Genomic DNA, 27,460 nt, shown 5'->3' with positions numbered 1-27,460 from the left:
CGCCCCGGGCACCGAAACGTCCCTTTGCTGATTATCCTTTGCTGATTATTGTGGAGGGAGGGGGGGTGTGTGAAATGTAGGGTTCCCATCATTGAGCACAGCCAGAACATCAAAGGCAAGGCCCAAGATGAGGAGACAAAACAGCGCGGCTGTTCCCGCCCGCCTCTTGCCAAGTCTCAGGCCCAACGGAGCGAGATTCTGAAAGTCTTCAACCCGCAGAAACAGGGCGGCGCTGACCAGACAGGAACCCAAAAACAAGCTGCTCAACGTCGCCGCTCACACGACTGCCTCAGAGCTGTGAATCTGCGCAATTCTCCGCCTCAGGAGGCAGTGGATGTTTACACTGCTATTGAGGGCGTGCAGCGTAGGTTTTGCTATTGAGGGCGTGCAGCATAGGTTCACCAGGTTAATTCCCGGAATGGCGGGACTGTCATATGTTGAAAGACTGGAGCGACTAGGCTTGCATACACTGGAATTTAGAAGGATGAGAGGAGATCTTATCGAAACGTATAAGATTATTAAGGGGTTGGACACGTTAGAGGCAGGAAACATGTTCCCAATGTTGGGGGAGTCCAGAACCAGGGGCCACAGTTTAAGAATAAGGGGTAGGCCATTTAGAACTGAGATGAGGAAAAACCTTTTCAGTCAGAGTTGTGAATCTGTGGAATTCTCTGCCTCAGAAGGCACTGGAGGCCAATTCTCTGAATGCATCCAAGAGAGAGCTGGATAGAGCTCTTAAGGATAGCTGAGTCAGGGGGTATGGGGAGAAGGCAGGAACGGGGTACTGATTGAGAATGATCAGCCATGATCACATTGAATGGCGGTGCTGGCTCGAAGGGCCGAATGGCCTCCTCCTGCACCTATTGTGTATTGTCTATAAACAGAGAGATACCAGATGCACATCTCTGCGCAGGTGCACAAGAGTCTCTTGCCCAGAGTAGGGGAATCGAGGGCCAGAGGACACAGGTTCAAGGTGAAGGGGAAAAGATTTAATAGGAATCTGAGGAGTAACGTTTTCACACAGAGGGTGGTGGGTGTATAGAACGAGCTGCCAGAGGAGGTAGTTGAGGCTGGGACTATCCCAACAGGTACATGGATAGGATAGGTTTGGAGGGATATGGACCAAGCGCAGGAAGGTGCGACTAGTGTAGCTGGGACATTGTTGGCCGGTGTGGGCAGATTGGGCCGAAGGGCCTGTTTCTACACTGTACCACTCCATGGCACTATGAGAGTTAGATTCAGCTGTTAGGAGTAAAGGAATCAAGGGATATGGGGAGAAAGCAGGAACGGGGATACTGATCAGCAATGATCATATTGAATGGCGGTGCTGGCACGAAGGGCCGAATGGCCTCCTCCTGCACCTGTTCTCTGACTGTCGCAGATGGCTAAAGCACACCAGAGTCGCAGACTCTAACGTTATGTGTCCGCCGGTCACTGAACCGTAGTGTAGGTCTGTAGGTGAATTGGCTTTTGTGAATTCTCCCTGTTACGCGGGGTAGATCGAGTGTACGGGGGGGGAGACCGCTGTTTCACCCGGGAATGAAGCGCGCGCAGATGCGGTGTCCGAACGAGAAAGACTCACTGGGTTACGAACGTGATGGACTTCCCCGAGCGGCCCGCCCTGGCCGTGCGACCCACCCGATGGATGTAATCCTGCAGGGGGGAACAGCAGGCCGTGTTAGAGCAGTGGTGTGGTCACACAGGGGGAACAGCATGCTGTGTTAGAGCAGTGCATCAGGTCACACAGGCAAGCTGCAGGGTGAACAGCAGGCCGTGTTAATAGAAACGTAGAAAATAAGTGCAGGAGTAGGCCATTCGGCCCTTTGAGCCTGTACGCACCGCCATTCAATATGATCATGGCTGATCATCCAACTCAGTATCCCGTACCTGCCTTCTCTCCATAACCCCCTGATCCCTTTCGCCACAAGGGCCACATCTAACTCCCTCTTAAATATAGCCAATGAACTGGCCTCAACTACCTTCTGTGGCAGAGAATTCCACAGATTCACCACTCTGTGTGAAAAAAAACTTTCTCATCTCGGTCCTAAAAGACTTCCCCCTTATCCTTAAACTGTGACCCCTTGTTCTGGACTTCCCCAACATCGGGAACAATCTTCCTGCATCTAGCCTGTCCAACCCCTTAAGCAGTGCAGCCGGTCACACAGACAAGTTTGCGCGACTCTCGGATTTCACTGCACATCTTGTATGTGCACGAGACAAATAAAATAGGCTTGACTTGACTTGAGGGTACGGTAGCAAGGAATCGGTAGTGAGGAAGGCAGATTCTACTCCAGCATTTACATCAAGAGGACTGGAATACAAAATCAGAGGTGGAATGCTGAGGATAGACCACAAAATGCTGGAGTAACTCAGCGGGACAGGCAGCATCTCTGGAGGGAAGGAAGGAATGGGCGAGGTTTTTGGTCGAGACCCCTCCTCTCGACTCAATGCTGAGGCACTATAAGGCGCTGGTCAGGCCGCATTCGGGGTACTGTGAGCAAATTTGGGCCCCGTATCTGAGGAAGGGTGTGCTGGCTCTGGAGAGGGTCCAGAGGAGGTTTACGAGAACGATCCCAGGAATGAGTGGGTGGTTTAGCATATGATGAGCGTTTGTCGGCACTGGGCCTGTACTCGCTGGAGTTTAGAAGACTGAGGGGGAAGACTTAATTGAAATTGACAGAATAATGAACAGCATAGATAGAGTGGGTGTGGAGAGGATGTTTCCACTGGTGGGAGAGTCCAGGACCAGAGGGCACAGCATCAGAATTAAAGGGCGCTCTTTTAGAAAGGTGGTGAGGAGGAACTTCTTTAATCAGAGGGTAAGTAAATCTGTGGAACACATTGCCACAGGGGGCTGTGGAGGCCAAGTCAGTGGAGGCCAAGTCAGTGGATATTTTTAAGGCAGAGATAGACAAATTTTTGATTAGAACGGGTGTCAAGGGTTATGGGGAGAAGGCAGGAAAATGGGGTTAGGAGCAGAGATAGATCAGCCATGATTAAACGGCAGAGTGGACTCGATGGGCCGAGTGGCCTAACTGTACTCCTATAACTTGTGAGCGTTTTGAAAGATGACAGGAGACAGTGACGCAATAAGCCATGTGACGGTGGCAGGGGTATGAAGTCAGAGGAGGAGCTGGAGTTCATAGATTGCCCTTTGTTTATCCTGCACAATATAGGCCGGTGAGACGTTTAATAAACATTTGGACAGGTCCACGGATAGGACGGGATTAGAGGAATATATATGGGTCAATCGCGGGCAGGTGGGACATGTTGGTCGGTGTGGGTGGGCAAGCTGGGCCGAAGGGCCTTCTTCCACTCTGGATGACTCAACAACTAAAACCTTCAAGCACAACTTATTGTTACAGATCAAAGGCGGCAAATCTCACCATTAATCTATCTTAATTGTAGACACCGTATCACAAAACATCATATGTGACTCTAAAGCACAGAGCTCCACAACTGTGCCGTAAGGACACAAAGTGCAGGAGTAACTCAGCGGGTCAGGCAACATCTCTGGGGAACACGGAGAGGTGGCGTTTAGGACCTCAACCTCAAACGTCACCCCATCAGAAGGGTCTCGACCCGAATTGTCACCTATCCGTGTTCTCCAGAGATGCTGCCTGACTCGCTGAGTTACTCCAGCATTCTGTGAAACGTCACCTATCCGTGTTCTCCACAGATGCTGCCTGACCCGCTGAGTTACTCCAGCACTCTGTGAAACGTCACCTATCCACGTTCTCCAGAGATGCTGCCTGACCCGCTGAGTTACTCCAGCACAGTGCCCCTTTGATGTATTAGCCAGCATCTGCGGTTCTTAGTTTGCACAACCGTGCCGGCTAATCTCTGCATCACAGCATCCCCGGAGAAAGCATGGACTGGTGACGCTTCGGGTCGAGATCCTTCTGATCGGCGACGTTTCAGGCCGAGGCCCTGAGTGAGTGTTGCCAACGGTCGGTGGTGGAGGTCTGAAGAAGGGTCTCGACCCGAAACGTCGCCCACTCCTTCTCTCCCGAGATGCTGCCTGACCCGCTGAGTTACTCCAGCACTCTGTGAAACGTCACCTATCCATGTTCTCCAGAGATGCTGCCTGACCCGCTGAGTTTCTCCAGCACTGAATCCAACTTTTAAGTTCTTTGTTTCCACAATCGAGCGGCGGCTATTTTCGGTGGCGAGACCCCCAGCCTTACCTTAGAATGCGTGGGGATGTCGAAGTTGACAACCACATCCACGTGGGGGATATCCAGACCCCGACTGGCCACATCCGTCGCCAGCAAGACCGACCGAGACTTGGCCTTGAACTTGTTCAAAGCACCCAACCGTTTGTTCTGTGAGATAAAAATAAAACCCAAGGAGACGGGGTGTAAAGGAATGAAAATCAGGTCAGAAAGTTACGGGACATCTTATAGTTTCAGTTTAGAAGGAAACAGGCCCTTCGGCCCACCGAGTCCCCTCAGACCAGCGATCCCCGCACACTAGCACTGTCCTACACACACCAGGGACAAGTTACAATTTTTACCAAGCCAATTAACCTGCAAAGCTGCACGTCTTTGGAGTGTAGGGGGTTAACCAGAGCACCCGGAGAATAAGCACGGAGGTCACGGGGAGAAGGTACAAACTCTAAACAGACAGCGCCCGTAGTCAGGATGGAATCTGGGGCAGGCAGTGAAGAAAGCCAATGGAATGTTGGCCTTCATAATGTTGGCCTTCATAACAAGAGGAGTTGAGTATAGGAGCAAAGAGGTCCTTCTGCAATTGTACAGGGCCCTAGTGAGACTGCACCTGGAGTACGGTGTGCAGTTTTGGTCTCCAAATTTGAGGATATTCTTGCTATTGAGGGCGTGCAGCATAGGTTTACTAAATTAATTCCGGGAATGGCGGGACTGTCATATGTTGAAAGACTGGAGCGGCTAGGCTTGTATACACTGGAATTTAGAAGGATGAGAGGGGATCTTATCGAAACATATAAGATTATTAAGGGGTTGGACACGTTAGAGGCAGGAAACATGTTCCCAATGTTGGGGGAGTCCAGAACCAGGGGCCACAGTTTAAGAATAAGGGGTAGGCCATTTAGAGCGGAGATGAGGAAAAACTTTTTCAGTCATAGAGTTGTAAATCTGTGGAATTCACTGCCTCAGAAGGCAGTGGAGGCCAATTCTCTGGATGCTTTAAAGAGAGAGCAAGATAGAGCTCTTAAAGATAGCGGAGTCAGGGGGTATGGGGAGAAGGCAGGAACGGGGTACTGATTGAGAATGATCAGCCATGATCACATTGAATGTGACCCGCCCCCTCCCCTGACACCAGTCTGAAGAAGGGTCTCGACCCGAAACGTCACCCATTCCTTCTCCCCAGAGATGCTGCCTGACCCGCTGAGTTACTCCAGCATTTTGTGTCTACCCTCGATTTAAACCAGCATCTGCAGCTTTTTTCCCCTACACATAGAAAATAGGCTCAGGGGAGGAGGCCATTCGGCCCTTCGAGCCAGCACCGCCGTTCGATATGATCATGGCAGATCATCCAGATTCAGTAGCCCATCCCTGCTTTCTCCCCACATCCCTCGAGCTAAATCTAACTCTCTCTTGGAAACGAATCACGGGTCAATATCGATAATTTGGCAGTGTGGAGAGGAGGATCGCCAGCCCACCTGGTTCATCTGCCCGTGCAGGGGGATGGCGGTGAAGCCCAGGTTTCGGAGGAGCAGGGCGGTGCGCTGGGTGTTGTTACACGTGCTGCAGAAGACGATGAAGGAATTGCCCGCCATCTCGTTGAGAATGTAAACCAGGTAACAATCCTAAAAGAAAGAAAGAAAGAAATAGTTAGGAAATAAGAGCAATGGAAACAGGCCCACTGAGTCCATGCCAACCAATGGTCGATCCCCCCGTACATTAGTGGACACCAGAGCCAATTTACACAAGCCACAATCCTGCACCTCTTTGGAATGTGGGTGGAAAACCAGAGCACCCAGAGAAAGCCCAGGAAGATCGTACAAACTCCATACAGACGGCACCCGTGGTCAGGATCGAACGCAGGGCTCTGGTGCTGTGAGGCGGCCACTCTACCGCTGCGCCCGACACAATAATTCATGAAATCTTGAACACAATCAACGCACAAACCCCCCTCCCTGTGCTTTGTATAAGCCTATCATCTGAATGGGGAACAGAGGGTAGTGGATTAAGTGCTAATCAGCTCCCATTGTATAAAGCTCTTATGCACTGCACTCTGTCCAGAACACTGGAAAGGGTACAGAGAAGATTTACGAGGATGTTGCCAGGGCGGTCACGGTGGCGCAGCGGTAGAGTTGCTACCTCACAGCGCCAGAGACCCAGGTTCGATCCTGTCTACGGGTGCTGTCTGTACATTCTCCCCGTGACCTGCGTGGGTTTTCTCCGAGATCTTCAGTTTCCTCCCACACTCCAAAGATGTACAGGTTTATAGGTTAATTGGCTGGGCAAATGTAAAAATTGTCCTTAGTGGGTGTAGGATAGTGTTAATATGCAGGGATCGCTGGTCGGTGCGGACCCAGTGGGCCGAAGGGCCTGTTTACGCGCTGAATCTCTAAACTAAAACTGAATCGAAGGCCTGAGTCAGAGGGATAGATGAAGTCCTTATTCTTTGATGCTCAGGACGCTGAGGGTTAATCTCATAGCGATGTAAAAACATGAGGGGGAATAGATAGGATAAGTGCACAGAGTCTTTTAACCAGGGTAGGGGGAATCAAGAACTAGAGGACATAGGTTTAAGGTTAGAGGGAACAGATTTTATAGAAACCCGAGGGGTAACTACTTCAGTCAGAGGGTGGTGGGTGTACAGAACGAGCTGCCAGAGGAGGTAGTTGAGGCAGGTACTGGAACAGCTTTTAAAGGACACTTGAACAGGTACATGGATATGAAACGTTTAGAGGAACATGGGCCATACTCGGGCAAATGGGACGAGTTCAGATGGGACATATGGGTTTAGCATGATATGTCCTACCCTGGTTAAAAGTATAGTCACCCTGCCTGTTCCCCTCATGATCTTACACATCTCTATAAGATGCGTGGCACGGTGGCACAGCGGTAGAGTTGCTGCCTTACAGCGAATGCAGCGCCGGAGACCCGGGTTCGATCCCGTCTATGGGTGCTGTCTGTACGGAGTTTGCACGTTCTCCCCGTGAATTTTCTCCGAGATCTTCGGTTTACTCCCACACTCCAAAGACGTGCAGGTTTGTAGGTTAATTGGCTTTGTAAATGTAAAAATTGTCTCTAGTGGGTGTAGGATAGTGTTAGTGTGCGGGGATCGCTGGGCGGCACGGACTCGGTGGGCTGAAGGGCCTGTTTCCGCGCTGTATCTAAAATTACTCCACAGCCTCCTGCGTACCATGGAATATGGACCTAAGCTATATGAATCAGGACTACAACTTCAATGACACACAGCTAACGGTATTCATTGAAATGGCAACATCAAGCGGTGTAAAATGGAGGTGGTGAGCCTGTGGAGTAAACATTCTCCATCAACACCCTAGAGATCTAAACAGTCTAGCAATCATTAGATCAGAGGTAGACTGTTAAATTGCTGTACGAGTATCACCCCCTCTTCTCCCCTCTCCCATCTGATATGAGGTACAGAAATGTGAAAACGCACACCTCCAGACTCAGGGACAGTTTTACCCGGCTGTTATCAGGCAACTGAACCATTCTACCAATGAATCATCACCATCATCATCGGCGGTCACTCAAAGCGAGTATGACTGTGCGTGACGTTGCTTAACGTGGGGAGACTGGCGCACAGACAGCCACCACACGGTCCTTGACAGATCTGGGTCAGGATCCAGTGGCGTGGAGTCCAAGACGACCGGGGACCCTTTTCTGCTGCAGCCTTCATCCATCCGCCTTCCCAGCCGTTGTGACACTCCACTAAAGTCAGCCATCATCCTCCCTCCGCCTGTTCTACCGTTGAGGTCTTGGTTGGATCGCTCTTTGTCAGGGACCTCCCCCTCGACCTTACCGCCATGGGTGACCCTACCAGGAGCCTAGCTCAAGATGGCATCGCTCTCTGGACCACATGAGCTTCTCCACCACGACAAGGTGACAATCCACGGAGATTGTCGACCAACTAGAGAGCGGTCCTAACCTCCTACCTACCTCATTAGACCTTTGAACTATCTCTAATCGGACTTTATCTTGCATTAAATGTTGTACCCCGTATCTGTAGACTGCTTGATTGTGATCATGAAGAGTCATTTCTTTCACTGGTGTAGCACGCAGCAAAAAGCTTTTCACTTACCTTGGTACACGTGATAATAAAAAACCAAACTAAACTGCTTTACCGTGAATGGACTGAAAGTGACGGAGTAACTCCGCGATTCAGACAGCATTTCAGGCAGAGTAAGATTAAACGGGAGGCCATTTAAAACTGAGGCGAGAAAAAACTTTTTCACCCTCAGAGTTGTGAATTTGTGGAATTCTCTGCCAGAGGGCAGTGGAGGCCAAATTACTGGATGAATTATCATATCATATCATATATATACAGCCGGAAACAGGCCTTTTCGGCCCTCCAAGTCCGTGCCGCCCAGTGATCCCCGTACATTAACACTATCCTACACCCACTAGGGACAATTTTTACATTTACCCAGCCAATTAACCTACATACCTGTACGTCTTTGGAGTGTGGGAGGAAACCGAAGATCTCGGAGAAAACCCACGCAGGTCACGGGGAGAACGTACAAACTCCTTACAGTACAGCACCCGTAGTCAGGATTGAACCTGAGTCTCCGGCGCTGCATTCGCTGTAAAGCAGCAACTCTACCGCTGCTCTACCGTGCCGCCCTTTAAAAGAGAGTTAGGGGCTAGCCAAATCAAGGGATATGGGGAGAAGGCAGGCACGGGTTACTGATTCTGGATGATCAGCCATGATCAGAATGAATGGCGGTGCTGGCTCGAAGGGCCAAATGGCCTCCTCCTGCACCTATTTTCTATGTTTCTATGTTTTCTATTTCCGGAGAAAAAGGATAGGCAACGTTTCAGGGCGAGACCCTCCTTCAGACCCGGCCTGAAAGGTCAGCCATCCTCTTTCTCCAGAGATATGCTGCCTGGCCTGCTCAGTTACTCCAGCACTCAGCGTCTGTCTATCTTTGGTGTGAACCAGCATCTGCAGCTCTTTGTTTCCACTGCCTCACCTTGAACTTGGAGGGGACGAACACATAGTGTTGCTGCAGCTTCTCCACCGTCTGGTACTTGGTCGACACGGCACATTTCACCGGGTTCTTCAGCGCAGCCCGCTCGAGCCTTTGTACCTGAGTAACGGGGGGACAGAGAGGTCGAGATGAGACAGAGAAAGGGCACGTACTCACACGTGAGGAACGTGTGGATGCAGTTGCACGAGGCACATGCACAGAGACGTGGTTTCAGCAAACACACGGTTCATAAGTGAGAGGAGCAGCATTAGGCCATTCGGCCCATCAAGTCTACTCCGCCGTTCAATCATGGCTGATCTATCTCCCCCTCTCAACCCTTCTCCCCATAACCCCTGACACCCGCACTAATCAAAAATCTGTCTATCTCCGCCTGGAAAAATATCTTGACTTAGACAATAGACAATAGGTGCAGGAGGAGGCCATTCGGCCCTTCGAGCCAGCACCACCATTCAATGCGATCATGGCTGATCATTCTCAATCAGTACCCCGTTCCTGCCTTCTCCCCATACCCCTGACTCCGCACGTGTCAGTTACTGGAGGACAATGCCAAGTAACTAGATTTTTAAAAAGATTTTTTAGATTTGGAGATACAGCGCGGAAGCAGGCCCTTCGGCCCACCGGGTCCGCACCGCCCAGCGATCCCCACACATTAACACTATCCTACATCCACTAGGGACAATTTTTACATTTACCAAGCCAATTAACCTACATACCTGCACGTCTTTGGAGTGTGGGAGGAAACCGAAGATAGACAATAGACAATAGGTGCAGGAGGAGGCCATTCGGCCCTTCGAGCCAGCACCGCCATTCAATGTGATCATGGCTGATCATTCTCAATCAGTACCCCGTTCCTGCCTTCTCCCCGTACCCCCTGACTCCGCTATCCTTAAGAGCTCTATCTAGCGACCAAAAGTCTCTACAGGCCAAAAGTCTGTAGCCTCCCTTTGCTCTGGTTTATTTCATTCACATGTTTAAACTAAAATGTTTCATTCTTAATGTCTTAATGTTTTATGCTTATTCTTAATTGTTTACTGTATGTTCGTGTTGTTACTTGCGAGCGGAGCACCAAGGCACATTCCTTGTATGTGCACATACTTGGCCAATAAACTTATTCAATTCAACCCCATTCTCCTGCCTTCTCCCCATAACACTCTTACGAATCAAGAATCTATCAATTTCCATCTTAAAAATACTCACTAACTTGGCTTCCACAGCCGATTATGGCAATGAATTTCAGATTCACCACCCTCTGACTAAAGAAATTCCTCCTCATCTCCTTCCTAAAGGAACATCCTTTAATTCTGAGACTAGTGGAAACATCCTCTCCACATCCACTCTATCCAGGCCTTTCACTATTCAGTAAGTTTCAATGAGGTCCCCCCTCATCCTTCTAAACTCCAGCGAGTACAGGCCCAGTGCCGACAAACGCTCACCATATGTTATCCCACTAGCTTTCAATATCACAGCTAGTTTACTGCAGTTTAGTCTACAGTCCCGTGTACCGAGGTACAGTTAAAAAGCTTTTTGTTGCATGCTATCCAGTCAGTGGAAAGACTATACATGATTACAGTCACCGCCCACTGTGTACAGATACAGGACAAAGGGAATAACGTTTGGTGCAAGATAAAGTCCAGTAAAGGCTGATTAAAGATAGTCTGAGGGTCTCCAATGAGGTAGATGGTAGCTCAGGACCACTCTCTAGTTGGTGATAGGATGTAGGAAAAAAAACTGCAGATGCTGGTTAAAATCGAAGGTGGACACAAAACGCTGGAGTAACTCAGCGGGTCAGACAGCATCTCGGGAGAGAAGGAATGGGTGACGTTTCTGGTCGAGGCCCTTCTTCAGACCGAAGCATTTTGTGTCTACCTTTGGTGATTGGATGGTTGAGTTGCCTGATAACAGCTGGGAAGTGACTGTCCCTGAACCTGGAGGCATGTGTGTCCGCACGTCTGTACCTGTAGCTTGATGGGAGAGGGGAGCAGAGAGTGTCCAGGGTGCGACTGGTCTTTGATTATGCTGCTGGCCTTGCTGAGGCAGGGTGAAGTGTAGATGGAGTCAATGGAAGGGAGGTTGGTTTGGCCGATGGTCTGGGCTGCGTCCGCAACTCTCCGCAACTTCCTGCGGTCTTGGATGGAGCTGTTCCCAAAACCATTCCTGTGAGGCATCCCGAAAGGCTGCCTTCTACAGCCCACCTGTGGAAGTCGGTGAGGGGTGTTGAGGACATGCCGAACTTCCTAAGCCTTCTGAAGAAGTGGAGGCATGGGTGTGCCTTTTTTGACCATTACTTTGATTTGGCTAGTCCAGGACAAGATGCTTGTGATATTTACTAGACTTTGAACCAAACTTTTTGTTGGTTTCTGAAGCCCTCCCCTTGGAAGAGGGTATTTATTCACAAAGTGCTGGAGTAACTCAGCAGTTCAGGCAGCATCTCGGGAGAGAAGGAATGGGTGACGTTTCGGGTCGAGGCCTTTCTTCTGAAGACACCCATTCCTTCTCTCCCGAGATGCTGCCCGACCTGCTGAGTTACTCCAACACTTTGTGAATAAATACCTTCGATTTGTACCAGCATCTGCAGGGGGGGAAGAGAGTGGAAGTTTTGTTGCCTCCATCACAGTGAGGGGGTGTTTGGAGTCACTGTGATGGATGTTTGTGTTGGGGTCGTGTGTCCTGTGTTCTTTTCTTTTTTTGCTGTGTCTTGTGACTGCTGAAATTTCGTTCGGTATTTATACCGAATGACAATAAAGTTCTGTTATGTTATGTATTTTCTTATACCCCTTGGAAGAGGGATTGTCCGTTAATTATAGATTGCGCAGCGGTAGAGTTGCTGCCTTACAGCGAATGCAGCGCCGGAGACTCGGGTTCGATCCTGACTACGGGCGCCGTCTGTACGTTCTCCCCGTGACCTGCGTGGGTTGTTCTCCGAGATCTTCGGTTTCCTCCCACACTCCAAAGACGTACAGGTAGGTTAATTGGCTGGGCAAATGTAAAAAAAATGTCCCTAGTGGGTGTAGGATAGTGTTAGTGTGCGGGGATCGCTGGGCGGCGCGGACCCGGTGGGCCGAAGGGCCTGTTTCTGCGCTGTATCTCTAAATCTAAATTTTTTTTTTTTAAATCCCCTCAGAGACCCCACCCTCTCTGTCGATGTCTTCCCCTCGGGTCATGCACAGTGATAACGTTCAATGAAAACTCTTGCAGCACACCCTTACCTTCTTGGTCATCGTTGCAGAGTACAGATAGGTCTTCCGGTCTCGAGGAATCACTTTGAGAATTTTATCAACCTGCGGAAGAAATCTGGGGGTCAATGGAATCTATTGAAACACGGCAAGAACATGGAAGGCGGCAGATATCCCCACCATTGAAGGGATTCCACGCGAGCAGCTGCCTCAAGAAGGCAGGCTGCAAAGACCAACGCCCGAGATAGACACAAAGTGCTGGTGTAACCCAGATCAGTTTGATTTATCTCCGTTTATTGTCACGTGTACCGGGCTAGGCAGCTTCTCTGGAGAACATGGATGGGTGACGTTTCGGGTCGGGACCCTTCTTCGGATTGAAAGTAGGGGGAGGGTGGCAGGGGTGAAGAGCTGGAGGCGAGAAAAGACCAGGACCAAGCAGGGCTGGCAACAAATGACCTCAGGCAGGGCAGTGCCCCAGCTAGGACCACTGTTGGCCGGGGAAGGTGTGATCTCAAGGTGTGATCCCACGACTAGGGTGGAGGAAGGGGGCAATGGGTGGGGGGGGGGGGGGAAAGACAATAGACACTAGACAATAGGTGCAGGAGGAGGCCATTCGGCCCTTCGAGCCAGCACCACCATTCAATGTGATCATGGCTGATCATTCTCAATCAGTACCCCGTTCCTGCCTTCTCCCCATACCCCCTGACTCCGCTATCCTTAAGAGCTCTATCCAGCTCTCTCTTGAATGCATTCAGAGAATTGGCCTCCACTGCCTTCTGATGCTGAGAATTCCACAGATTTACAACTCTCTGACTGTAAAGGTTTTTCCTCATCTCAGTTCTGAATGGCCTACCCCTTATTCTTAAACTGTGGCCCCTTGTTCTGGACTCCCCCAACATTGGGAACATGTTTCCTGTCTCTAACGTGTCCAACCCCTTAATAATCTTATACGTTTCGATAAGATCCCCTCTCATCCTTCTAAATTCCAGTGTATACAAACCTAGTCGCTCCAGTCTTTCAACATATGAGAGGAGGGGAGTGTTGGGTGAGGTTAGATAAAATTAGAGAATTCAATGTGCATACTGCTGTGCTACCACACGCTCGAATGTGGGAGTCTCCCACCCCCCCCCCCCAAGGGAGAAAGGTGGACGTGCGAGGAGAGGGACGTTGGTTCGCTGGAGGATCCGCATGGTCAAGGAAGGCGACGGCTGGAGGCCCTGCAGCAGCCTGGGGCTCGCCTGGATCGGGCACCGCTCACAACAACTAGAGCGCGGACTGGACTTGCAAAATGGCGCCTCTTGCGTGTGGGCTCAGTGGTCTATTTCTGTACACTTTGCCAATCGGGGATGTGGTAATTCCCCACTGGACTCCACTCGTAAGAAAATAATTTCACTCCGCGTTTGCTCTTCGCACACGTGACAATAAAGCACCACTGACGTGGAACTGCAGATGCTGGTTTACAGGGGGGAAAAGACACAAAGTGCTGGAGTAACTCAGCAAGTCAGGCAGCATCTCTGGAGAACATGGATACGTGACGTTTGAAGACGGGTCCCAATGAGTTACTCTGGCACTTTGTGTCTTTCAAAGACAGTAGACAATAGGTGCAGGAGGAGGCCATTCGGCCCTTCGAGCCAGCACCGCCATTCAATGTGATCATGGCTGATCATCCACAATCAGTACCCCGTTCCTGCCTTCTCCCCATACCCCCTGACTCCGCTATCCTTAAGAGCTCTATCTAGCTCTCTCTTGAATACATTCAGAGAATTGGCCTCCACTGCCTTCTGAGGCAGAGAATTCCACAGATTCACAACTCTCTGACTGAAAAAGTTTTTCCTCATCTCAGTTCTAATTGGCCTACCCCTTATTCTTAAACTGTGGCCCCTGGTTCTGGACTCCCCCAACAATGGGAACATGTTTCCTGTCTCTAATGTGTCCAACCCCTTAATAATCTTATACGTTTCGATAAGATCCCCAAAGAGCAGTACTGTTCCCCACAACTAATCTCTATTTAAAACACATCCTATCATTGCTATGTGCACCAATTTTCTATGGAATTACAGTACTCTTTTATGTTACAGTTTAGAGATACAGCGTGGAAACAGGCCCTTTCGGCCCACCGGGTGCGCTCCGACCAGCGATCCCCGCACACTAACACCATCCTACACCCTCTAGGGACAATTTTTACATTTACCCAGCCAATTAACCTACAAACCTGCACGTCTTTGGAGTGTGGGAGGAAACCGAAGATCTCGGAGAAAACCCACGCAGGTCACGGGTAGAACGTACAAACTCCGTACAGACAATGAACTCTAATGAATGTGCAATATTACATAGTCTATGGGCAGCACGACGGCGCAGCGGTAGAGTTGCTGCCTGACAGCGCCAGAGATCCGGGTTCAATCCAGACCACGGGTGCTGTCTGTACGGAGTTTGTACGTTCTCCCCGTGACCTGCATGGGCTTTCTCCGGGCGCTCCGGTTTCCTCCCACACTCCAAAGACGTGCGGGATTGTAGATTAATTGGCTTCGGTAAAATTGTAAAATGTCCCTGGTGTGTAAAATGGTGCTATTAGGAGGGTGGATCGCTGGTCGGCGCGGACTCGGTGGGCCGAAGGGCCTGTTTCCACGCTGTGTCTCTAAAGTCTAATAGCTTTCTGCAGCTCGTTGGACAACATTGCCATCTCCTGGCCGGTAGACAGATTGCAGTTTAATTCCCTAATGCAAAAGGAGGTGCAATGCAGCAACCCGTTGTGACAGCATAACATTGCACAAGAACTCAACGCTGCAGAATATTGCAACGCTAGTTGCAATGGGCGGTCACGGTGGCGCAGCGGTAGAGTTGCTGCCTTACAGCGAATGCAGCGCCGGAGACTCAGGTTCAATCCTGACTAAGGGCGCCGTCTGTACGGAGTTTGTACGTTCTCCCCGTGACCTGCTTGGGTTTTCTCTGAGATCTTCGGTTTACTCCCACACTCCAAAGACGTGCAGGTTTGTAGGTTAATTGGCTGGGCAAATGTAAAAATTGTCCCTAGTGGGTGTAGGATAGTGTTAGTGTGCGGGGATCGCTGGGCGGTGCGGACCCGGTGGGCCGAAGGGCCTGTTTCTGCGCTGTATCTCTAAATCTAAAAAATCTTTTAAAAAATCCAGTTACTTGGCATTGTCCTCCAGTAACTGACATGTGCACTGAAATAAATCTATTCTCTGGAGTTTAGAAGAATGAGGAGAGATCTCGTCAAAATATAGACAGGTGTAGAAACAAATAACAGCCGCTGCTGACTTATACCGAAGACAGGTACAAAGTGCTGGAGTAACTCAGCGGGTCAGGCAGCATCTCTGGAGAACATGGAGGGGGTAGGGGACATTCGGACCGAAAAGAATCAGTAGGAGAGTCAGACCACGTGGTGTTGGAGCCAACTGTGTGGAGGGCTTTATAGGGTAGAGAGGCCTGTGTGCACGCTGTATCTCGAAACTAAACTAAAACATTGCATTTATTGAAGGGGTTTAAATGCTGGTTTAAATCGAAGGTAGACACAAAATGCTGGAGTAACTCAGCGGGTCGGGCAGCATCTCTGGAGAGAAGGAATGGGTGACATTTCGGGTCGAGACCCTTCATCAGAGTCTGATGAAGGGTCTCGACCTGAAACGTCACCCATTCCTTCTCTCCAGAGATGCTGCCCGACCCGCTGAGTTACTCCAGCATTTTGTGTCTGCATTCATTGAAGGTACAGCTTAAAAGGGAATCAATGGATATAGGGATGAGTGCAGGAAAGTAATGTTGTGGTAGAGCAGCTGTGATCAGCACGGTGGTGCAGTGGCAGAGTTGCTGCCTTACAGCGCCAGAGCCCCCGGTCCCGGGTTCGATCCCGACTACGGGCGCCGTCTGTACGGAGTTTGCACATCCTCCCCGTAACCTACAACCTCTAGGGACAATTTTTACATTTGCCCAGCCAATTAACCTACAAACCTGTACGCCTTTGGAGTGTGGGAGGAAACCGAAGATCTCGGAGAAAACCCAAGCAGGTCACGGGGAGAACGTACAAACTCCGTACAGACAATGAACTCTAATGAATGTGCAATATTACATAGTCTATGGGCAGCACGATGGCGCAGCGGTAGAGTTGCTGCCTGACAGCGCCAGAGATCCGGGTTCAATCCAGACCACGGGTGCTGTCTGTACGGAGTTTGTACGTTCTCCCCGTGACCTGCATGGGCTTTCTCCGGGCGCTCCGGTTTCCTCCCACACTCCAAAGACGTGCGGGTTTGTAGGTTAGTTGGCTTCGGTAAAATTGTAAAATGTCCCTGGTGTGTAAAATGGTGCTATTAGGAGGGTGGATCGCTGGTCGGCGCGGACTCGGTGGGCCGAAGGGCCTGTTTCCACGCTGTGTCTCTAAAGTCTAATAGCTTTCTGCAGCTCGTTGGACAACATTGCCATCTCCTGGCCGGTAGACAGATTGCAGTTTAATTCCCTAATGCAAAAGGAGGTGCAATGCAGCAACCCGTTGTGACAGCATAACATTGCACAAGAACTCAACGCTGCAGAATATTGCAACGCTAGTTGCAATGGGCGGTCACGGTGGCGCAGCGGTAGAGTTGCTGCCTTACAGCGAATGCAGCGCCGGAGACTCAGGTTCGATCCTGACTAAGGGCGCCGTCTGTACGGAGTTTGTACGTTCTCCCCGTGACCTGCTTGGGTTTTCTCTGAGATCTTCGGTTTACTCCCACACTCCAAAGACGTGCAGGTTTGTAGGTTAATTGGCTGGGCAAATGTAAAAATTGTCCCTAGTGGGTGTAGGATAGTGTTAGTGTGCGGGGATCGCTGGGCGGTGCGGACCCGGTGGGCCGAAGGGCCTGTTTCTGCGCTGTATCTCTAAATCTAAAAAATCTTTTAAAAAATCCAGTTACTTGGCATTGTCCTCCAGTAACTGACATGTGCACTGAAATAAATCTATTCTCTGGAGTTTAGAAGAATGAGGAGAGATCTCGTCAAAATATAGACAGGTGTAGAAACAAATAACAGCCGCTGCTGACTTATACCGAAGACAGGTACAAAGTGCTGGAGTAACTCAGCGGGTCAGGCAGCATCTCTGGAGAACATGGAGGGGGTAGGGGACATTCGGACCGAAAAGAATCAGTAGGAGAGTCAGACCACGTGGTGTTGGAGCCAACTGTGTGGAGGGCTTTATAGGGTAGAGAGGCCTGTGTGCACGCTGTATCTCGAAACTAAACTAAAACATTGCATTTATTGAAGGGGTTTAAATGCTGGTTTAAATCGAAGGTAGACACAAAATGCTGGAGTAACTCAGCGGGTCAGGCAGCATCTCTGGAGAGAAGGAATGGGTGACATTCAGGGTCGAGACCCTTCTTCAGAGTCTGAAGAGGGGTCTCGACCCGAAACGTCACCCATTCCTTCTCTCCAGAGATGCTGCCTGACTTGCTGAGTTACTCCAGCGTTTTGTGTCTGCATTCATTGAAGGTACAGCATAAAAGCCAATCAAGAGATATCGAGATGAGTGCAGGAAAGTAATGCTGTGGTAGAGCAGCTGTGATCAGCACGGTGGTGCAGTGGCAGTTGCTGCCTTACAGCGCCAGAGCCCCCGGTCCCGGGTTCGATCCCGACTACGGGCGCCGTCTGTACGGAGTTTGTACATCCTCCCCGTGACCTGCGCGGGTTTTCTCCTAGCTTTTCCGTTTCCTCCCACACTCCAAAGGCGTACAGGTTTTTTAGGTAAATATGCTTGGTATCAATGTAAAATTGTCCCCGGTGCGTGTAGGGTAGTGTTAATGTGCAGGGATCGCTGGTCGGTGCCGACTCGGTGGGCCTGTTTCTGCGCTGTATCCCTAAAACTAAACTAAAGCGAAGGGTCGCAGGATCCTATATTTCTCGAGTCCAAAGGAAAGCAGGAGAAATGCCGAGTGTTTAAAGTTCACTCACTTCGGTTTCAAAGTCCATGTTAAGAATCCTGTCGGCCTCGTCCATCACCAGGTATTTGATCGCTCGCAGGCTGAAGCCCTTCGTGTTCTGCAGGTGATCGATCAGACGGCCTGGGGTGGCTGGAAGAGATGGAGACACTTTCAGGAACGTCCCCCAGCGGTAAGCAGAGCAGCCCTGCTGGAGCTGCTGAGAAACCTCCAGCCCACAGTGTTTGTGAGTGGGTACATTCACAGGCACTCTGGTGTATACATGTCCTTTATTAGCAGATCATTGGCAGTACAGATGCTGGCTACCCTTACCTCCAGCCCTCAGGATAGTCTCCTAACTAACACCAAAGACGTACAGGTATGTAGGTTAATTGACTGGGTAAATGTAAAAATTGTCAATAGACAATAGACAATAGGTGCAGGAGTAGGCCATTCAGCCCTTCGAGCCAGCACCGCCATTCAATGCAATCATGGCTGATCACTCTCAATCAGTACCCCGTTCCTGCCTTCTCCCCATACCCCCTCACTCCGCTATCCTTAAGAGCTCTATCCAGCTCTCTCTTGAAAGCATCCAACGAACTGGCCTCCACTGCCTTCTGAGGCAGAGAATTCCACACCTTCACCACTCTCTGACTGAAAAAGTTCTTCCTCATCTCCGTTCTAAATGGCCTACCCCTTATTCATAAACTGTGGCCCCTTGTTCTGGACTCCCCCAACATTGGGAACATGTTTCCTGCCTCTAATGTGTCCAATCCCCTAATTATCATATCATATCATATCATATATATACAGCCGGAAACAGGCCTTTTCGGCCCTCCAAGTCCGTGCCGCCCAGCGATCCCCGTACATTAACACTATCCTACACCCACTAGGGACAATTTTTACATTTACCCAGCCAATTAACCTACATATATGTTTCAATAAGATCCCCCCTCATCCTTCTAACACACTATCCCTAGTGTGTGTAAGATAGTGTTAATAGTGTTAGTGTGCGGGGATCGCTGGGCGGCGCGGACTTGGTGGGCCGAAAAGGCCTGTTTCCGCGCTGTATCTGAAATAAAATAAAATATGAAACACCAGGATAACGCAGTACAAAACCCGGCCTGGATTGTGGACCGGATGCACAACAGTAAAACCAGACATGGATCTACACACAGGCCCAGCTGTGATTAGACTTTAGAGATACAGCGTGGAAACGGTCCCTTTGGTCCACCGAGTCCGCGCCGACCAGCCATCACCCCGTACACTAGCACTATCCGACACCCCAAGGACAATTTGCAACGTTTACCAAAGCCAGCACTGTGGCGCAGCGGTAGAGTTGCTGCATCACAGCACCAGAGACCCCGATTCGATCCCGACTACGGGTGCTGTCTGTACGGAGTTTGTACGTTCTCCCTGTGACCATGTGGGTTTTCGCCAGGTGCTCCGGTTTCCTCCCACATCACAAAATCATGCAGGTCTGCAGGTTAATTGGCTTTGGTAAAAATATGTCTCGTGTGTGTGTGTGTAGGGTCGTGCTAGTGTACGGGGATTGCCGATCGGCATGGACTCAATGCCGCAAGGGGTCTGTTTCCAGAGGGGTAGAGGTCGTCAAAACTCACCGATGACCACATGAGGTTTCTTTGCCAAAGCAAGACTCTGCGACATCATGTCGATCCCACCCACAATCACCGCTGCTGGGGAAATGGCAGATTCATTAGAATAGGAAAAGGAGAGGCCATCACCACAACACACAAACCATGAACCAGCAGGTATCCAAAGAGATGACCTTTAGCACTCGGGCAGCGGCATTCAGGTGGACATAAGGTCAGAAGTGATAGGAGCCATTCGGCCCATCAAATCTACTCTGCCATTCAATCATAGCTGATCTATCCCTCCCTCCTAAACCCATTCTCCTGCCTTCTCCCCATAACCCCTGACACCCGCACTAATCAAGAATCTATCTCACTCTGCCTGAAATATGTCCACTGACTTGTGGCCTCCACAGCCCTCTGTGGCAATGAATTCCACAGATTCACCACCCTCCGACTTAAGAAATTCCTCCTCATCTCCTTCCCAAAGGAATGTCCTTTAATCTGAGGCTGTGCCCTCTAGTCCTAGACTATGCCATGAGTGGGAACATCCTCTCCACATCCACTCTATCCAGGCCTTTCACTATTCTGTACGTTTCAATGAGGTCCCCCCCTCGTCCTTCTAAATCCCAGCGAATATTACATGCCCAGTGCCGACAAACGTTCATCACAGGTTAACCCACTCATTGCTGGGATCATTGCAACGCACCCTCACTCCATCCCATCTCCCAATCAATGCTAATACCTCACCTCATGCGCTTTCTTCCCCTCTGCTACTCTTAACGCATCCTCTGCCCTTCCCCACCGCTGCTCCGCTCCCCGTCCCGTCCCGCAGAGCGATCGCTTACTCACCCGATTTCACCCCGATCGAGGAACCCAGCGCCTCAAACTGCTCGGCAATCTGGAAGGCCAGCTCCCGGGTTGGCGTCAGGACGAGCGCAAACAGGCGCTGGGGTCTCTCCAGCAAGGCCTGCAGGATGGGAAGGGCAAAGGCGGCCGTCTTTCCAGAGCCAGTCTCCGCCAGGCCAATGATGTCCCGCCCTGAAAGACAGACGAGGACATCGTCAAACGTGGCCAGTCGCGACTAAAGCAGAACGAGATGCGAATACCCGTAAAAACCCTGAGACACACGCTCAGGAGGCACACATCTGTGTCGGCGGCACAGCGGTAGAGTTGCTGCCTTACAGCGCCGGAGACCCGGGTTCCATCCAGACCACGGGCGCCGTCTGTACAGAGTTTGTACGTTCTCTCCCGTGACCGCGTGAGTTTTCTCCGAGACCTTCGGCTTCCTCCCACACTCCAAAGACCTACAGGTACGTTGGTTAATTGGCTTGGTGTAGGTCCAAATTGTCCCTAGTGTGTGAAGGATAGTGTTAGTGTGCGGGGATCGCTGGTCGTTGTGGACTCGGTAGGCCGAAGGGCCTGTTTCCGTGCTGTATCTCTAAGCTAAACTAAACTGAACATCTGCTTGTAGTTTACGTTTAGGTCCATTATTGTCATGTGTATAACAAGATACAGTGAAAAGCTTTGTTTTGCATGCTGTCCAACTAAATCAGATGATGCAAACAAGCCAAAGTCTAGTACAATCGGTAGATCAAAGGAGAAGATACAGAGTGCAGAATAGAGTCTCAGCATAAGTTCGTAAGTCATAGGTGCAGGATTAGGTTAGTCGGCCCATCAAGTTTACTCGGCCATTTAATCATGGCTGATCTATCGTTCCCTCTCAACCCATCTACGTTGATCTATCTTTCCCCTGCCTTCTCCCCATAACCTTTGACACTCTGAATAATCAAAAACATGTCAATCTCTGCTTTAAAAATACCCAATGGCCTGGCCTTCACAGATTCACCACCCTCTGACTAAAAAAAGTACCTCTTTTAGATTATTAAGCTACAAGTTAACCGTTCCCTGGGGAACTCCACTAGTTTCTCTCTTCACCCTAAAATGGTCCAATTTACTTCAGTTTTTTTTCAATATTCCAGCCAGTTTTCAATCCACACTAAATTACTTTCTCCAACAGGTTGGGTTTTTTAATTTATGCACAATAACGCTATTAATACACAAAGAGCTCGCACAATTAGTCCTCATTAAAAGAGGATTTGAGTACAGGAGCAAAGAAGTCCTTCTGCAGTTGTCTAGGGCCTTGGTGAGACCACATCTGGAATATTGTGTGCAGTTTTGGTCTCCTAATTTGAGGAAGGACATCCTTGCTATTGAGGCAGTGCAGCGTAGGTTCACGAGGTTAATCCCTGGGATGAGGGACTGTCATATGAGGAAAGATTGGAAAGGCTAGGCTTGTATTCATTGGAGTTTAGAAGGATGAGAGGGGATCTAAAAGAGACGTATAAAATCCTAAAAGGACTAGACAAGCTAGATGAAAGAAACAAGTTACCAATGTTGGGGGAGTCTAGAACCAGGGGACACAGTCTAAGAATAAAGAGGAGGCCATTTAAAACTGAGGTGAGAAGAAACTTTTTCACCCAGAGAGTTGTGAATTTGTGGAATTCTCTGCCACAGAGGGCAGTGGAGGCCAATTCACTGGATGAATTTAAAAGAGAGTTAGATAGAGCTCTGGGGCTAGCGGAATCAAGGGATATGGGGAGAAGGCAGGCACGGGTTACTGACTGTAGATAATCAGCCATGATCACGATGAATGGCGGTGCTGGCTCAAAGGGCCAAATGGCCTCCTCCTGCACCTATTTTCTATGTTTCTAATTAGCAACTTGATAAAAAAATTGGTGATCTCGCTCAGCAATGTTGCTTGTAGTAAACGGCGAGTCAGGATAAGCGGCATTGTGGCCAAAGGGCTGCTGCCTCACAGCGCCAGAGACCTGGGTTCGATCCTGCCTAGGGGCGCTGTCTGTACGGATTTTGTACGTTCCCCCGTGACAGCACGGATTTTTCTGAGGATGCTCCGGTTTCTTCCCACTCTCCAAAGATGTGCAGGTTAATTGGCTTCGGTAAAGATTCTAAATTGCCCCTATTCTGCAGGATTGTGCTAGTGTACTGGGATCGCTGGTCGGCGCGTACTCGGTGGGCCGAAGGGCCTGTTTCTGCCCTGTATCTCGAAATTAAAATAAGCTGGAGAAACGGCCACTTCAGAAAGTGTCACAGGATTTCTAAACATCCAGCTGGGCAGGTGGTTGAGATGTCAACCAGGTAAACAAAGCCTCCTTGAACAACCAGACAATATGTGCTGGAGTAACTCAGCGGGACAGGCGGCATCTCTGGAGAGAAGGAATGGGTGACGTTTCGGGTCGAGACCCTTCTTCCTTTTCGGAGGGAAGGAGGAATCACAGAGGGGGAGCAGTGAGAGAGGGTGTTGCCGAACTCTCGTCGAAGAGAGGAGGAGATTTTCTACAATGTGGACATACCTTGAGGAGATTTTGGAGTGGACAAAGTGTGTAGGAAAGAACTGCAGATGCTGGTTTAAACTGAAGGTAGACACAAAATGCTGGAGTAACTCAGGGGGACAGGCAGCAACTCTGGAGAGAAGGAATGGGTGACGTTTTGCTTTGAAGAAGTTCTCCTCCTCTCTCCGGCAACATCCTCTCTCACTGCTCCACCTCTGCTATTCCTCCTTCCTTCCAAAAAGGAAGGGTCTGGACCCGAAACATCACGCATTCCTTCTCTCCAGAGATGCTGCCTGTCTCGGTGAGTTACCCCAGCACTTTTGTGTCTACCTTCGATTTAAACCAGCATCTCCAGTTATTTCCTACACATGCGTAGGAAGGAACTGCAGATGCTGGTTTAAACCGAAGATAGACACAATAAAAGCCGGAGTAACTCCATGGATCAGGCAGCGTCTCTGAAGAGTCTGAAGAATGGTCTGAAAAAGGGTCTCGACCCAAAACGTCACCAATTCCTTTTCTCCAGAGATGCTGTTTGACCCGCTGAGTTACTCCAGCATTTTGTGTCTATCAGAGGACAGACAATACAATCGAGCCATTTACAGTGGAAAGGTGCATGATAGGGGAATAACGTTTAGTGCAAGGTAATAGTCAGATCAAAGATAGTCCGAGGGTCACCAATGAGGTAGATAGTAGTTCAGGATAGCTCGTACCTTGCAGGGCCACAGGCAAGGCTGCCTTCTGAATGTTGGTTGGACATTTCCATCCCAGTTGCTCACAGGCCTCGCACAACACCTCAGTCACGCCCTTTAATGCAAGTGATCAGGAGAATTCAATACATCTGTAGAAATGACATCAATACATCTGTAGAAAAACCCTCCAACTACCAGGGCAGGGACGGCGAGAAGGGGAAGGGAGAGGATGAGAGAAGGTAGTTGGTTTCCAGGGCATTGGGGCCAGAGGAAAACCTTCAGACCAGGAGTTGGTGAACCTCAGAGTTGGGGAACCTCGAAGGGCAGCCCCCACCCCCCCAGGGGAGACCCGAGGAGGATGGGTCAGTAGGCTTCTTCTACAATAGCATCCTTCTAACCTCACCTGACCTCAATTCCACCTCTCTCATCTCCATCTCCACTCCTCTCCCCTCATCTCTTCTCCCTCACCACTCGCCTCCTCCCTCCTTCACCTCTCCACTCCTCTCCATCAACTCCGCCCCTTTCCTTCATCTATTCACCTAAACTCCTCTCCCTCCCCACCTCCTCTGCCATATCCCCTCTTCCCTCACCTCCCCACCCCTCCTCTCCCCACTCTCCCTCATATCCCCTCCTCCCTCAACCTGCCCTCAGATCCTCACCCTCCACTCCTCTCCCAGACCCCCCTCTCCCTCCCCATCCCTCCTCATCCCTCCTCTCTCACCTCCCCCATTCTCCCTCATATCCCCTCCTCTCTCACCCTCCCCCAGATCCTCACCCTCCACTCCTCTCCCCTCCCTTACTAAGTCTCTCTCCCCACCCCTCCTCTCCCCCCACCTCCCTCCCTCACCTTCCCACCCCTCCTCTCCCCACCTCCCTCCCTCACCTCCCCAACCCTCCTCTCCCCTCATCCTTCCTCTCTCACCTCCTCCACTCTCCTTCACCTCTCACTCCAGTCCCCCACCTCACCTCCTCCCCCTCCTCTCCCCACTCATATCCCCTCCTCCCTCACCCTCCCCTCAGATCCTCTCCCTCCCCCTCCCCTCCTCCCCCCCCTCTCCCTCCCTCCCTCCCTCCCCTCCCCGTGCCCCGCTCCACTCCCCTCCCCTCCCTCACCCTCCCATCCCTCACCCTCCCCATCCCATCCCTCCCCCTCCCCTCAGATCCTCCCCCTCCCCATCCCATCCCTCCCCCTCCCCTCCCTCACCCTCCCCTCAGATCCTCCCCCTCCCCATCCCTCCCCCTCCCCTCCCTCACCCTCCCCATCCCATCCCTCCCCCCTCTCCCCCTCCCCTCAGATCCTCCCCCTCCCCCTCCCCATCCCATCCCTCCCCCTCCCCTCCCTCACCCTCCCCTCAGATCCTCCCCCTCCCCCTCCCCTCCCCTCAGATCCTCCCCCTCCCCTCCCTCACCCTCCCCATCCCATCCCTCCCCCCTCTCCCCCTCCCCTCAGATCCTCCCCCTCCCCTCCCCTCAGATCCTCCCCCTCCCCTCCCCTCAGATCCTCCCCCTCCCCTCCCTCACCCTCCCCATCCCATCCCTCCCCTCCCCCTCCCCCCCTCCCCCCCTCCCCCCCTCCCCTCCCCTCAGATCCTCCCCCTCCCCTCCCTCACCCTCCCCATCCCATCCCTCCCCCTCCCCCCCTCCCCCTCCCCTCCCCCTCCCCCTCCCCTCCGACCCTCCCCCTCCCCTCCCCTCAGATCCTCCCCCTCCCCTCCCTCACCCTCCCCATCCCATCCCTCCCCCCTCTCCCCCTCCCCTCAGATCCTCCCCCTCCCCTCCCCTCAGATCCTCCCCCTCCCCTCCCTCACCCTCCCCATCCCATCCCTCCCCTCCCCTCCCCCTCCTCCCCCCCTCCCCCTCCCCCCCTCCCCCTCCCCTCCCCCCTCCCCCTCCCCCTCCCCCCCCTCCCCTCCCCCTCCCCCTCCTCCCCCCCCCTCCCCCCCCCCTCCCCCCTCCCCCCTCCCCCTCCCCATCCCTCCCCCTCCCCCCCTCCCCCCTCCCCCTCCCCCTCCCCCCCTCCCCCCTCCCCCTCCCCATCCCATCTCCCCGCCCCTCTGCTTGCCCGTCATCGCCATTTACCAAATCCTGGAAACTCTGCGGCTCCGGCTTCTCCCCCGTGTCCGTGGGGCTCCCCGGCTCCAGCCCCGGCTCCACCTCCAGCTCCGGCCTCCTCTCCCCCGCGGCTCCCCCGGGGCTCTGCTGCTCCGGCCCCGACCCGTCGTCCCCGCTCCCCGGCCTCGTCTCCTCGCCCGCCGCGTCCGCCATCTTCCCTCTGCTGGCTCACTGGGCATGCGCGGACCCCGGTGTCTTCTGGGAGTTGTAGTCCACTTTGGCCTAACATGGCATGGTCTAACCTGGCCTGGCCTAGCCTAACATAACATAATCTAATCTAACCTAACTTGGCCTCCACAGCCGATTATGGCAATGAATTCCACAGATTGACCACCCTCTGACTCAAGACAATTCCTCCTCCTCTCCTTTCTAAAGGTACGTCCTGGTCTGGCCTGGCCTAACCTAGCCTGACCTGGCCTAACCTGACCTGGCCTAACCTGACCTGGTCTAACCTGGCCTAGCCTAATCTAACCTAACCTGGCCTGGCCTAACCTAACCTGGCTTGGCCTAACCTAACCTGGCCTGGTCTAACCTGGCCTAGCCTAACCTAACCTGACCTGGCCTAACCTAACCTGACCTGGCCTAGCCTAATCTAACGTAATCTAACCTGGCCTGGCCTAACCTAGCCTGACCTGGTCTAACCTGACCTGGTCTAACCAGGCCTGGTCTAACCTGGCCTAGCCTAATCTAACCTAACCTGGCCTGGCCTAACCTAACCTAGCCTGGTCTAACCTGGCCTAACCTAACCTGGCCTGGTCTAACCTGGCCTGATCTGAACTAACCTGGCCTAGCCTAACCTAACCTGGCCTGGCCTAACCTAGCCTGGTCTAACCTGGCCTAACCTAACCTGGCCTGGTCTAACCTGGCCTGGCCTGAACTGGCCTAACCTAGCCTAGCCTAACCTAACCTGGCCTGGTCTAACCTAACCTAACCTGGCCTGGTCTAACCTCTCCTGGCCTGGTCTAACCTGGCCTGGCCTGACCTGGCCTACCCTGGCCAACAACCTCCTGAGGATGAACACAAAGTGCTGGAGTAACTCAGCAAGGTCAGGCAGCATTTGTGGAGAACATGGATAGCTGACGTTTCACAGAGTGCTGGAGTAACTCAGCAGGTCATGCAGCATCTCTAGAGAACATGGATAGCTGACGTTTCGGGACAAGACCCTTCTTCAGACGGAGAGTCACGGCAGAGGAAAACTATAGCTATGAAAAGGTACAAAGAACAAATGAACAAAAGATGCAAAAGGACAAACGGTCCCATTATGCCTGCAGAGAAGGGTTTTTATAGAGTTTAGTTTAGAGATACAACGTGGAACAGGCCATTCGAGTCCGCGCCGACCAGCGATCCCTGCACATGAATGAATGAATGAATGAATGAATGAATGAATGAATGAATGAATGAATAAGTTTATTGGCCAAGTATGTGCACATACAAGGAATGTGCCTTGGTGCTCCGCTCACAAATGACAACACAAA

General features: G+C 51.4%; 1 protein-coding gene across 2 annotated transcripts in view; it reads right to left on the bottom strand.

The window, feature by feature from the left end:
- Positions 1-26,093, bottom strand: part of ddx47 (DEAD (Asp-Glu-Ala-Asp) box polypeptide 47) — a 39,710-nt gene extending 13,617 nt beyond the window's left edge. The window contains exons 1-10 of one of the 2 annotated variants that reach the window (XM_078430816.1): positions 25,953-26,093; positions 23,895-23,988; positions 20,684-20,872; positions 19,862-19,936; positions 18,274-18,392; positions 12,376-12,447; positions 9,152-9,268; positions 5,642-5,788; positions 4,188-4,325; positions 1,583-1,653 (exon numbers count right to left, since the gene is read on the bottom strand). In XM_078430816.1, the coding sequence (XP_078286942.1) occupies positions 1,583-1,653; positions 4,188-4,325; positions 5,642-5,788; positions 9,152-9,268; positions 12,376-12,447; positions 18,274-18,392; positions 19,862-19,910 (713 nt within the window). In that variant the 5' untranslated portion in view covers positions 19,911-19,936; positions 20,684-20,872; positions 23,895-23,988; positions 25,953-26,093. Of the gene's footprint in view, positions 1-1,582; positions 1,654-4,187; positions 4,326-5,641; positions 5,789-9,151; positions 9,269-12,375; positions 12,448-18,273; positions 18,393-19,861; positions 19,937-20,683; positions 20,873-23,894; positions 23,989-25,952 lie in introns of those variants that run through there. The other variant, XM_078430815.1, reaches the window with a different exon arrangement.
- Positions 26,094-27,460: the final 1,367 nt, after the last annotated feature.

This window comes from Rhinoraja longicauda, chromosome 40 (assembly GCF_053455715.1).
Source record: "Rhinoraja longicauda isolate Sanriku21f chromosome 40, sRhiLon1.1, whole genome shotgun sequence".
Lineage (NCBI taxonomy): Eukaryota > Metazoa > Chordata > Chondrichthyes > Rajiformes > Arhynchobatidae > Rhinoraja > Rhinoraja longicauda.
The sequence above is the reverse complement of the archived record's forward strand: the minus strand, read 5'-3'. Positions and strand labels throughout refer to the sequence as shown.